The sequence below is a fragment of the Fusarium sambucinum genome, chromosome I (genome assembly GCF_050947815.1).
Source record: "Fusarium sambucinum isolate potato_lamoka chromosome I, whole genome shotgun sequence".
In the NCBI taxonomy this organism is placed as follows: domain Eukaryota; kingdom Fungi; phylum Ascomycota; class Sordariomycetes; order Hypocreales; family Nectriaceae; genus Fusarium; species Fusarium sambucinum.
In genome coordinates, this window is record NC_139294.1 from 3,560,275 (window position 1) to 3,572,156 (window position 11,882).

Sequence of the window (11,882 nt, forward strand, 5' to 3'; positions counted from 1 at the left end):
GCAACATCCGTCAAGAACGACAATCTCTACTTTGTTTCGCTGCCCTTCAGTACAGCAAATTTCGTCGTCTTCACTTCTTACCGCAACAAAGCTCTCTCATTCCACTACTGCATTGATATTTATCCTTTTTCTACCAAATATGCGCTCGTCCGTCTCGTCCTCTGTCGTGCGCGATCTTTCTCGGACTTGTATCCGGTGTCAACTCCGAGCTCGCCGAGCCTCAACTCTTGCATCCTCACATCGAGTTTCTGCACTAGCAACGTCTGTACAGCGCAATGGAGCTTTTGTAACGGCCATCAGAGGCCCTGCGACGATATTCACTTATTCCCGCGCCGCTTCCAGTGCTGCGCAACCTAAGTCGCAGAGGTCTGCTTCGTCGAATGCCCCGCCATCAACACACTATGAACTCTTCCCTGAGACGCTTCCTGATGGTCCTCCCCCAGCAGGCCACTTTCCTATAGATACACGAGCTTTGCGCCGTGAATTCCTCCGTCTTCAGGCCCGCGCTCATCCGGATATGCATGGTTCGCAGAACAAGGCTCGTGCCGAAGCGATGTCGGCACTGATAAACGAGGCTTACAAGACACTTTCCAACCCTCTTCTACGAGCTCAGTACTTGCTCTCCCTGCGAGGTGTCGATGTCGCCAACGACGAGACTCTGAAGGTCGAAGAGCCCGAGCTGCTCATGCTTGTGCTGGAGGCGCGGGAGGAAATTGAGGATGCTGAGAAGGAGGAGGATCTAGATGAACCTCGTGCGGCGAATGATGCGCGCATCGCCGAGAGTGAGCAGGTGTTGGAGCACGCATTTAGACATGACGATATAGAGGCCGCAAAGCACGAGGCTGTGCGCCTGCGTTATTGGGTGAATATCAAGGAGAGCCTGGACAACTGGGAGAACGGCAAGCCTGTAGTGCTGCAGCATTAGATAGGGACAATATATGAGCATATATCCCTTGTAAAACGATACCAAAAGGCCGGATACGATTTGACATACTGGATACGTCTTGTTGGCATACCACGCACGTATAATTGATGCAGTGGCGGAATCATAGACTCCACTAACCTGAATCTAGTCTTCAGTATCAAATTGCATAAGTTATTCAACTCACAAATAGCATACGTGATCGGCAACCAAAACGCTCAGCTGTGAGTATTCAACAATATTAATATTTTATCGTGATATTACTCTCGTCAGGTATCCAAAAACGCCAGGACACCAACCTGTGCGTCCACAAATTATATAATATTCCCATCATGATCCATATACTGAGTGCGCCTATGCAATATATTCCAAGACAAAAGCGCAATGCCAACTCATCTTTGGTACGCTGGTAACTGTTCTCCCCCACCATGTCTCGAACCACTGGAAGGTCCTGCGCTGGAGCCGTATCCAGGGAACTCATCATAATCATCAACTAAAGGTGCGCTCGGTGCGCTCGGTGCACTGGCTTCAGCTTCGGTGTCCGTTTCCGTCGAAGGACCGTCAATTCTTCTTCGTTGCATATCCTCAGGGACATCTGGGGGAGCACTGGCTTCGTTCAGTAACCGTCGTCTTTCGAGTTCCTGCTTATCCTCCACAACTCCAGACGGCGGTACCGCTGCCAACTCAACATCATCCTCTGTTGGTGCCGAGGGGCCTGCCTCGGGGGCACTAGGGGCACTAGGGGCACTCAGATCAAATCCGGCATCCAGATCCGGAACCCGAGGCGTATCCTCTGCGTCGTATATATCTTCATCATCTTGATTTGGACTCGTTGATGGGCCTGCCACTGGAGGTTGGCTTGGCAGTAGCCGTGTCTCAGCCTGCCGAATCCTTTCCTTTTCTGATAGATTGTTCTGATTCAGTATTTCAGGAGGAGGAATATACGAAGGAGCTGCTGAGGAAGAACCAAAACCATTGGTACTTGACCCCGAGAAGCCACGTGAATGTGACGAAACTGGCAAGGGAGGTACTTGTGAATAAGGCTGTGGCGGATGTGAGGGAATTGAGGAAAGCCGACTGCCATTAGTGTGCGGAGAGAAATAGCCAGCAGGAGACATCGGCCCATTGCCTGAATAGTGTTCGGGAGCAGGCCCTTCGCCGTAGTTTGGCTCCTGTCCTATCACCTCCTCTTCGTCACTTTCCAGGATCTGCACGCTTCGTGATGTCGGTGACGCTCTCGACTTTTTCCTACCACGTGACGAATCTGAGGTGCCCACGACTGTCTCCATTGACACCGCGATTACCCCCTTTTCGTGGCGCATCTGCGAAGTGTCTGCGATGTTTGCTCCTCTCATTGGACCGTACGTGTTATTGTCCGTGCTTCCATGGCCATAGGCTCCGAATCTAGCTGGACCCGTTTGCATCTGAGTCGACAACCTTCCACCCAGGTCAACAACGACCTCAACCAGGTACTTGAAGCTGATCATTTCTCCAGGAACACCCTTGATTGTCGGGAACGAATCGTCGGGCAGCTTGACAGTGACAGTAACCGATGTTTGCATGGTGTTGGGATCAATAATGAGTGGTGCTATGTTCTGATCGAGGTCCTTACGGAATATGCTTGTCGAACTCGAAGATGTCAACGACAATCCACCGAGACCTGTTCTGGATCGTGGGAACACATCGTCCTTATCTATACGAGCTATGTCTTCCTGGCTCATAGATTCGTCGAAGAAAGCTTTTGGCGGATTGCTGTCGATTTTGCCTTGCCTGAGTAGCGTCACAATCACCCCTGTCATGCTCTTGACTCGCTTGGTGTGCTGAACCGTGACTCGCACAGATATGGCATCGCCTGGTAAGCAACCACCTTTCAGTAGCTCAACCGTCGCCGTGATTGTCTTCTTGTCTACCGCTTGTTGCTTGGCTGATGTGAGTGTCCCTACTTGGGATAGTGGGACTTCTGGTCTACTTAGGCTTGTGCTGTTGCTGACACCGCTTTCCCCGCTGACTTCGCTTCGCAAATCACTTTGAATTGGACTCCTGGGATCTGTAGTGTGTTCACGGTAGTCTTCTGTCGGCGTTTCTGTCAATTCGTGCCCCGTGTTGACTTCGTTGATCTCGGGGTGGGCGGCAGACGACTTGTCTATTACCATGGACTTTCTCCTCCGGTTTCGTTTCGAAATTGGTTCGAGGAAGATAGTGCGCGGTCTAGGAGTGTGTAGTAACCCAACATCCACGTTTTCTACTAGCATCACTTTCCTTTCGCACGATGACGTTGGGGCAATCGAGGTTGGTCGCGTTAGCGTCGCTGTAACCATGTATGAAACCGTTCCTCGCTCGAACTGCATGTTACATTAGCAGATGCAGCGCACAGTATTTTCTCGTTCAACCTACATCAATACTGCTTGGCAGTCCCTTGTCGGGAAACAAAAGGTCGAATCCGAACTCATATCTGCCTGGCTCCAATCGCCCCTCACCACTCAGCACTTGCTCGTCCTGGAAAAGACTTGCGAGGCCATTGCCGTGATATCGCGGCCTTGCCGCATCACCGTTTTGCGGTAACACAACGGTTCCTTGCGCCTTGGCGACCGAGGTTGGATCTTTAAGGACGCGCACATACCCATGCAGCGATACAGTTAGATGAGTAATTCGAACCGGTTTCACGATGACGATAACGACAGCTCCACGAACATTGTCGCCAGCGCTGTATCGACGGTGGGGTTCTTCAGCACGAATATGGAAGTCGGTGACGTTGCGATTTCGGTTGCGCAAAGGTAGGGAGAGCGGGAGACTGAAGCGCGAAAGGAACCCTGGGCGCGAAGAGGAGGTGGGAGTTGCCGTAGGTGACGTCGCCGTTGGACGGTGGGAGGTGGAGGAGCCGGCAGACTCGGCCGGAGAGGATGTCGCGATGTTATTGAGAGCGTTGGGAGCCGTCGAGTTCGTAGGACCAGGAGCTTCTGTAACGTTAGAGAGCGTGGGAGAAGATCTCGACCGGCGACCCATTCCCAGACGTGTTGCCAAAGGCATCAGGACCAGGGTCCAAGGTCGATAGCGACGTCGAGCTTATGAAACCGACGTCGCGAGCCTTGGAGCGAGAGCTCACGGCCAGGTGGCTCTGATAGCTAATCGTGCCGAGAGGCCGTTGAATTGTATGCATGCGGGTGCGATAGGTTAAGGTTGAGGTGGAAGCAGAGACGTTAAATCCGGCGCGTCGGCGGTCGGGTTGGGGTTGTGATTGGGATTGGGGCTGCGTGTTCTAAGGCTGCAGGAGGGGTACGGGTAAGAGGGAGATCGACACTCAAGAGATGGATCAAGGATTGAAAAAAATAAAAAATACAAATGAGCACGAGTATGGGTATGAATACTTAGTAAATGCACTATAGTCTGGGCGAGTTGAGATGAAAAAGTTGGACTGGGCGATCAAGCGAGTGACGAATGTCGGGCTGCAGAGGCGGAGGCGGGAGTAGCAGCAACAGGACGGACGATACCTAGATTAACTATCCATTACTACCTAGCACTAGCAACTGTAAGCCACGATTGAAGGTTTACAATCGCGGGACGGGAGGGGGCAGGAAGGAATTCACCAATTGGATCAGTACCTTTCTAGCGCCTGCAGAAGGGGGGGCATTACCCCCATAGCGGCCTTCCATCGAACGAACGGCTTTGGGCAAATACAATTAATGGATGGACTCCTCTTGAAGCAATTTGGGGGGGAATACCTCAGGGAATAGCAAGAGTCATTGGCATGCATAGGTGATTTCTCCACCCAAATCTCACCCCAAAACCAGAGATTATTTCAATTTTCACTCTTCATCGTCACCTACGCAATTCTGTCAGGGAGGGCTCCCATCTCGAATCTACCCTACCTGTAAAGTCAGCGTGCATGTGCCAAGACATTGCAGGCCATCGCTCCGCCAAGAAAAGCTTGGTCAGGGCCTCGACGAGCTTGGCTCGCATATCCAGCCGAAGACCTGGGTCCATAGATTAACTTAGAAGACAAGACAAGACAAGCATGGCTAATAAGAGCCTAGCGGAAACGGCCAGCTGAGTGCTTTTCCATCAAGCTTCGTTTTGTGTCACAGCTGGAATTTGCTGACAGGCCTACAAAATATGTAGTACTGCATGAGCAGCACTTTTGCAAACCTGCATCACCAAAGCGCCAAATTAAATGCAAAGGACAACAGTTGCAACACAATATTCCCCGTCATGTTGCAAATTTGGTGTGCGGCGCGGTTGGTTCCGGGAAAAACCGCCAATGCAGTGACGCGATGGACCGACATGTCCCTTCCTCAATGGAACATCACCATGGGGTTGGCCAGGGCAAAGAATCCTCTGTAGGATAGAGTACAAGGCATTGATGCTTGTAAAAACATTAGATCCCTATGCCAGTGCGTGAGAGACAGATAAGGATGCTAACATGTTGGCATCGTCTCCACGGTCTTTAGATAACGACAATTGGTCTGGGAATTAGGTAACATAAAACTGGAAACATTTCAGATTCACCAATTTTGGCCATAGTCGCAATTGATTACACTTTTCTTCTTCTTCTATTCTATATATTGCCAACATAGTGGCAGTGTCTAATGTCCGTACTTGCATTACCCATGAGGCGCAAGCTATGCTACCTTTCAACCAACCTTCACAATTACATACATGGTATCGTTGTCCATCCCAGGACTTCTGGATTGCCATCCAGACCTATGTGACCAACCAGCGCAGTGCCATGCAAATGCGATGCAATATGACAATAATCATACGAAACCCAACCAAAATGAGACAAACCAAAACGCCGTACAGTGTTGCTGAATGCTTTCTTTCTTTCTTTCTTTCTTTCGAATGCTTTTTGCACTCTAATCCAACGCCTCTCCACTCAAAATTTTCTTCAGAATACCTGAACCAATGCCGTCAGTCGCAGACTCAATCTCCTTTTCTGCAACACAACTTGTGAGTCTTCGCTCGTCTCCAGTTGCGGACATAGTCTTTCGACCTCTCTTGCTGGGTGTTTGTGGTGCAGTAAAACTCCCAGTCTTTCCATCTGATGCAGTGACCAATCCTAGAGTCTCGAGGCTGCCCGCAACCTCGCGGAATTCAGAGCTCGACAGTGGATGCAGAATAGAGTCGTGGATACAAAGTTGGCAGTACGTATCGAACAAAGTCTTGATAGTTGGCGCCATCAATTTCGACTTTGAAGGTGTAGCGCCGCCATTGGCCATCTTGGCTGCAAGTCGAATTCGCTTCTCGTAGGCCACCAGGGCACAAAGCGCAGCCTTCTGTTGAAGGTTAAGTGTCTTGAGTCGTTGTGTAGTTCCGTTGCTGAATGCTGCCGCTGTGATCTTGTTGAGGTGACTGATCGATGCGCGAGGTGCCGTTTCTGCTGTAAGAGCCTTGAGTGAATTTGCCATTATCTGGACCACACTTCTTGCGCCGCCTGATGCTCCATTGATGTTCTCTCCAAGGGGACGCTTGGAGGGTGTCATTTGCAACAGCGCCTCCCTAGCCTCTTCCTCGTGCTTCTGTCGAGTCTCGACTTCTATCAAATCCAGAGCGCGTCGACAGATTTCGAAAGCCTTACGAAGATCTCCAGTCTGCTTTGAGACCTTGCGAGAGCACAGGTCAATGGCGGCAGGGTGAATGAATGGCACGTATCCCTCCTTACCACCCGCAGGCATCAGCGACTGGAGTCGTGTGGTGATGATGTTCTTGACTTGTGTTGCAGAGTAAGGGAGGAATGACAGGAGATCAGGTTTGAGGTTCTTTGCCTTTAATCGAGGAAGGAATCGATCAGTTAGGTCCAGGGCGTTGGCAATACCGACGAGAATGAGACGGGAGTTCTTTTGAAGGGACCATTCAAACACCCGATACAGACTTTCCAAGCCCATGGTAAGAATGTGGTCAATCTCGTCCAGTGTAACGAGGTGGACAGTGCTTGACTTCGTCTTTGGCATAAACAATGCTTGTAGAGTTGTGATGGCATCAGCCTCTGAGGCGTCAAAGCCCTGGCCAAGAGCACCAAGCAGTGTAGTGTAGAGATCCTTGGAGGATTTAACGCTCATACAGTTTACATAGGCAGATCGGACATCCTTGTGGTTGGCGTATTGTCGAGTCATCTCGGTAATCATGGCACTCTTGCCCGTTCCTGGGGGCCCGCTGACATAGAGGCAGCCATGTGGGGTGGGTGAAGAGAAGCGGTTGAGGAATTCCGTCAGCTGGTTTCGTTCCTCCCCTCGGCCGACAAGTTGGCCTGGCTCGGCACCACGAGCAAATAGTTGTCGTGCTTGTTGGTAAATGGTTTGGACCGCGCTGGGGGAAAGTGGTGTGTGTGGTGTAAGCCTTTTAAACAATTTGCCTGCCGACATGACAGCATGTCTGGGCGTGGTAGGAGGCACTGAGAGAGCATCTCGGTGTCGTGGCGTTGAAGGCGTAACTGGGTTCTGCTTTGTAGTTGCTTGTGATGGTGACTTTCGGGTTCGGGGAGGTAGCTCGGCCAGCACGTCGTCTTCTTCATCGTCAAAAGGAGAATATGCAGGATCTTCGTTTTCGTCGTTATATGAGATAGCCTTTGCAAGACGTCGACTTCGTTTGGGAGTATTTACTTGGCAGGGAACATCTTGAACCATCAGGTTAGCAACTGCGTTGGGTATGTTTCTTCCTTCCATCAAGCACTCACCAGTTTCGTCGATACCCCGGGCTCTCTTTCCTAGAGCTGCTGTACGAGCCATGACTGTAGATAATGCCTTCCAAATTTGACTGATGCAGTAGTGTACAGATGCAACTCGATAACTCTTTCCAACAAAAAGTGGTATAGGGTGAGGAAGTATTAAAGGAAGTTGCAAAAAAAATTGTTGTCGATGGCAACTGCAGGTTATGTGCTGTGGGAATTAAAGAATGGAGGAGCCCCATCGCTCTTACCATTTCCTAGGAAATGGGCGTTTAGACGTGTTGAGGTCGCGTAGGAACGCGAAGCGCGGGCCACGATCAATTAAACAGATGGCCCGTGTGTCGGAGTCGCGGTTAGAGGAGCGACAGCCTCACGCGTAAATAGGACAAACCCCTGCCTGTCACGCCTGTTCGCGGCATGGTTAACTAGCGCGATAAATGGATAGCAATTAAAACTCCTGAGACGGCCGTTGCTCAGAGACGCACCAGGAGATTGACTCGATTGAGTAGACAGCTCGTTACCGAGAAGCTTTGACTTTTCTACCTTTGTTCATGACTTTCTCATAAACATGCATCGCTTGATGCGATCGTGATACAGTACCTCGATCAAACAGGCCAAATTGACCTTTTGAAGATATCAGCCCACTATATGCCATTAATGGACAGATTTTACAACACGGAGCCTCGGCAATGAGAGAGTTCGCTATAAAATGTATTACGTCATTTTCTTCCATTAGAGATATTACCACATGTCCTGACCTTTACTTTTCATTTTTATTCTGCTAAACACTGGATATTTTGTTCTGTTCTTCTTGCCCAAGTGTTCATCATGACAACGTACATTCCAGCCCTCACCTTGCCGGACTCGGTCTTCCTCAAGCCGGCTCTTTCGGTTTTGCTACCCATTGGCCTCGGCACAGCTGTTGGCTTCAGCGCTACTCGTGAGTTAACCTTCTCCCCAGGACCTCATCAGTAGGTTCACTAATTCATTTCTCTTATAGAAACCCAAAAAACATACCTTGCGTTGAAGAAACCCTCAGTGCAACCTCCACCATGGCTATTCGGACCTGTCTGGACCGTTCTTTACGGGTATGACCTTTCAAAAGCTGTCATGCTAGGTACATGCTGACTGACTATAACTAGTGTCATGGGATATGCCGCCTACCGAGTTGCTAATATTGGTCTCTCTCCTTTCTCTTCTACCGAGACTATCGTCAACACTCGACAAGCAATGACCCTTTACTCCATTCAACTGGGTCTCAACCTCATCTGGACACCTCTCTTCTTCGGCCTATACCGCCCCATCGAGGCCTCAGTTGACATTGTGACACTTCTCGGAGTCAACGGTTACCTCACTTATATCTACAGCTCCATTGACTCAACTGCTGCTTGGTGCCAGGTCCCCTACCTCGGCTGGCTCACCTTTGCTACCTACCTTTGCACTACCATTGGACACTTGAACAACTGGGACCTCGCAAGCGGCGAGATCAACAAGAAGGAGTAAGGTGATCCGGTAGAAGAATATTGCAAAGTTCACCTTTTGATCACGAGCTTTGAATGCAGTTGCATTGAAACTTCAAGCCCCACGCACTCTAATCGTCTTTTTATCAAGAGTCCTGTATAACTGTCTATATTAATCATCGACTGAAAATAAAACCTTCAACTCATGCTTCAACCCGCCAGCCTGATATATTCATAAAATCCAAAGATGAACGCCTTATATGCTCTAGCCAACCGTCACAATGCGTAAGAACCAAATCACTTTTTTCCAAACCAGTGGGTGGAGCTTTATCCGCTATACGCAAGAAACACACAGCCCAGTACTTATGTGCTATTGGAGGGGAAAGTTTCGCTTCAATCCGTCATAAACCATGAAGATAAAGGCAGAGCTCGGCGCTGACCGGATGCATGTAACACCGCAACCGCGGTACATGCCACGAATCCCGTGCTGCTGCCATAGTATAGAGCCTTCCTGCCAGAATGTTCGTCGTTGCACAAGGTCACTGACGGCGGCTGTCTGCATTCGTGACTTGATTGTGTCCGCAGGAAAGAACAAGAAGTTGTATGAAACACCCGCCGATGCGCCAGCAATAGCTTGCTGCCAGAAAGGCAATGGGGTGTCAAGGATCTGCTGCTTTTCAGCTGCCGATGTAGCTGTCTTTGTCTTGTGTTGGTAGAACATGCTTGTCACCGTCTCCTTGGCACCAAACCAAGCAGAGCCACCACCTGCCTCTCGAATCAGCGTACCAAGCTGGCCATGCCAGAACCCACGAAGGCCTTCATGGCGAAAGACTTGCTTGATGACGGTAATAGGACGGAGAGGAACACCAGCAGAGCCGTCACCCAACAATGGGGCCTGGATTCTGCACTTGACAAGCTCGATTGGTGTGAGGACAAAGGATGTAAAGGCACCGGAGAATGCGCCAGTCAACCAAAGATGGGGCAATGAAAGTCCTTGTTCTCGAGAGGCCATGTTGCTAGCAAAAAGCAGTTCGCGACCGAGGCTTTCAAAGACGAACAGACTGCTCGTTTCAGCGGCAGCGCCCACCAAAGGAGCAGTTATACCCCGGTAAAGACCCAATACACCATCGCTCTTGATACCTTGTCGGAAGCAGTCCAATGGGCCAGTATATCGTAGCGGGAGGTGATCGGGCTGGCTCTGCAGTCGAACTTTGACCGTGTCGAAAGGGTATTCGATGTACTTGCCAACGGCACCGGCAACCTGTTTCAGTTAGTACAGTCATGCTTGTTTTAAGTAACAGCACACACCGATCCGCAAAGCACGTCTTCGAGTGCTTCTGTGAGAGCCGTCTTGGCCTTTAGAGGAAGTTCAGGCGCATGAGCTGCCTCAACAGAAATAGGACTCGGCTCCATCGCAGGTAGGCTTGATGAATTTAACGGGAACGAAATGTGCGAGAAAGTAGGAGGTATCGGAATGTGGATTATCGGCGGTGGGACGTTCTGAATAGCAGCCTCGTAAACTGTGGTGGTTGAATGGTGTGGAGTCGCAAGACGGACCCAAAGAAATATATAGACTGCTTCAGGTAAATACGCAACAAGCAGAGTCTTGCTGCTAGAAGGAAGAGCGCGAGGTAGGCTTAAAAGCGAATTGAACAATGAAAGAGGGAAGAATATTTAACTCGCAGGACTGATCATCAACTGCAACTCTGAGTCATTTGTTGAAGAAGCAACCACAACGATTGATGTCTTGACGAGGAAAAAAAGAGACCAAAAAACAGAGTGAGGGGAACAAATTACCTCGCAGCTACAGGGCGAGTTATTCTATCAGGTCAAGTTGTTTCCCACTGCCTGTACGAGTTGTTAGTGGCCAATGCCTGCAACATAAATCGTCGCCCTGTGCTGCGAGCCTGATAGATCAAGCGTTATGCTACTACAGGTACTGGTGTTGCTCGTTTTGGGCACCTATCCATTCATCCCCGTCCCGTGGAGAAAAAATCTTAACAGTACAGCATGTGACATCAGACATTCCGCTTTTCGCACCTATTTAACCCAATCAGACCGGTCTTCACCTTATCAGATCGACCGTGCACAGCTTGAAGCCGTAAAGCTTCAGGGATTTCGTTACATTCGGTTTATAGGACTGGGGCTTTGAAAGGCTCTTCATGTGGTCCCTGACCATGAAAGATTCCGTCCGAACCCTCCATTGTCCTATGAGGAGTTGGAAAGCCCTGTAACGCGGAACGCAATTGGCTTTTTGCAGCAGTTTTCCGACTAGCGTCCTGCAGCTTGATCGAACTGATTGATAAGATATCCACTCCGGTCACGGCTTGTGGTTGTACCATGAACCTCAAAAGACCTAAACATGGGAAGAGACAGTCGGGATGTGGGTATATCGAATTCTAAAATTTTCATTTCAGAAAGTGAGCGATTTCTTTGTCGTTATTTCTGGTCATGTGTGACTTTGACGATGAGTTGTAAGCTCAAAAACGCACATAACCAAGACCGATATTTCACATCCTGCTTATCCTAATCATTGGTATAGTAACTTAGACGAATCTTGGACATTGACCGTGTTCTCCAATGAGCCCCAGAAGCCGTTTTCTATTAGCACATGCTGGTCGAGTCCCCTGGCAACTACTGAGTTTCCCTTCCGTCTATGATATATTTGTCATGCTATTATTCTTAGAACTGTCACTCCACGTGTACATTTATTGTCAAGCTTTATTAATGACTTGGCATGCCTAAACAATGTGTTCACTCTCACTAACAGTGCATTATATTTATACATACCAATGCCCCGCGAACATTTTGGTACCACCTCCAGGGTCTGAGACGACAGACA

General features: G+C 49.6%; 5 protein-coding genes across 5 annotated transcripts; 2 read left to right on the forward strand and 3 right to left on the reverse strand.

The window, feature by feature from the left end:
• Window positions 1–139: 139 nt before the first annotated feature.
• FSST1_003882 (J-type chaperone JAC1) lies at window positions 140–925 on the forward strand (the record flags this gene model as incomplete). The annotated part of the gene is made up of 1 exon (XM_083230003.1): window positions 140–925. The coding sequence occupies one exon, from the start codon at window positions 140–142 to the stop codon at window positions 923–925; it is 786 nt and encodes a 261-aa protein (XP_083087312.1).
• A 389-nt stretch (window positions 926–1,314) lies between these two features.
• On the reverse strand, window positions 1,315–3,949 carry FSST1_003883 (uncharacterized protein; the record flags this gene model as incomplete). The annotated part of the gene is made up of 2 exons (XM_083230004.1): window positions 1,315–3,264; window positions 3,317–3,949. 2 exons carry the CDS (start codon window positions 3,947–3,949, stop codon window positions 1,315–1,317), a joined length of 2,583 nt encoding a protein of 860 aa, XP_083087313.1.
• A 1,823-nt stretch (window positions 3,950–5,772) lies between these two features.
• On the reverse strand, window positions 5,773–7,641 carry FSST1_003884 (AAA family ATPase CDC6; the record flags this gene model as incomplete). Its single annotated transcript, XM_083230005.1, has 2 exons — window positions 5,773–7,550; window positions 7,590–7,641. The coding sequence occupies 2 exons, from the start codon at window positions 7,639–7,641 to the stop codon at window positions 5,773–5,775; spliced, it is 1,830 nt and encodes a 609-aa protein (XP_083087314.1).
• Window positions 7,642–8,408: 767 nt separating this feature from the next.
• Window positions 8,409–9,083, forward strand: FSST1_003885 (TspO/MBR-related protein; the record flags this gene model as incomplete). Its single annotated transcript, XM_083230006.1, has 3 exons — window positions 8,409–8,520; window positions 8,581–8,668; window positions 8,723–9,083. The coding sequence occupies 3 exons, from the start codon at window positions 8,409–8,411 to the stop codon at window positions 9,081–9,083; spliced, it is 561 nt and encodes a 186-aa protein (XP_083087315.1).
• A 327-nt stretch (window positions 9,084–9,410) lies between these two features.
• FSST1_003886 (mitochondrial carrier domain-containing protein) lies at window positions 9,411–10,453 on the reverse strand (the record flags this gene model as incomplete). The annotated part of the gene is made up of 2 exons (XM_083230007.1): window positions 9,411–10,301; window positions 10,349–10,453. 2 exons carry the CDS (start codon window positions 10,451–10,453, stop codon window positions 9,411–9,413), a joined length of 996 nt encoding a protein of 331 aa, XP_083087316.1.
• Window positions 10,454–11,882: the final 1,429 nt, after the last annotated feature.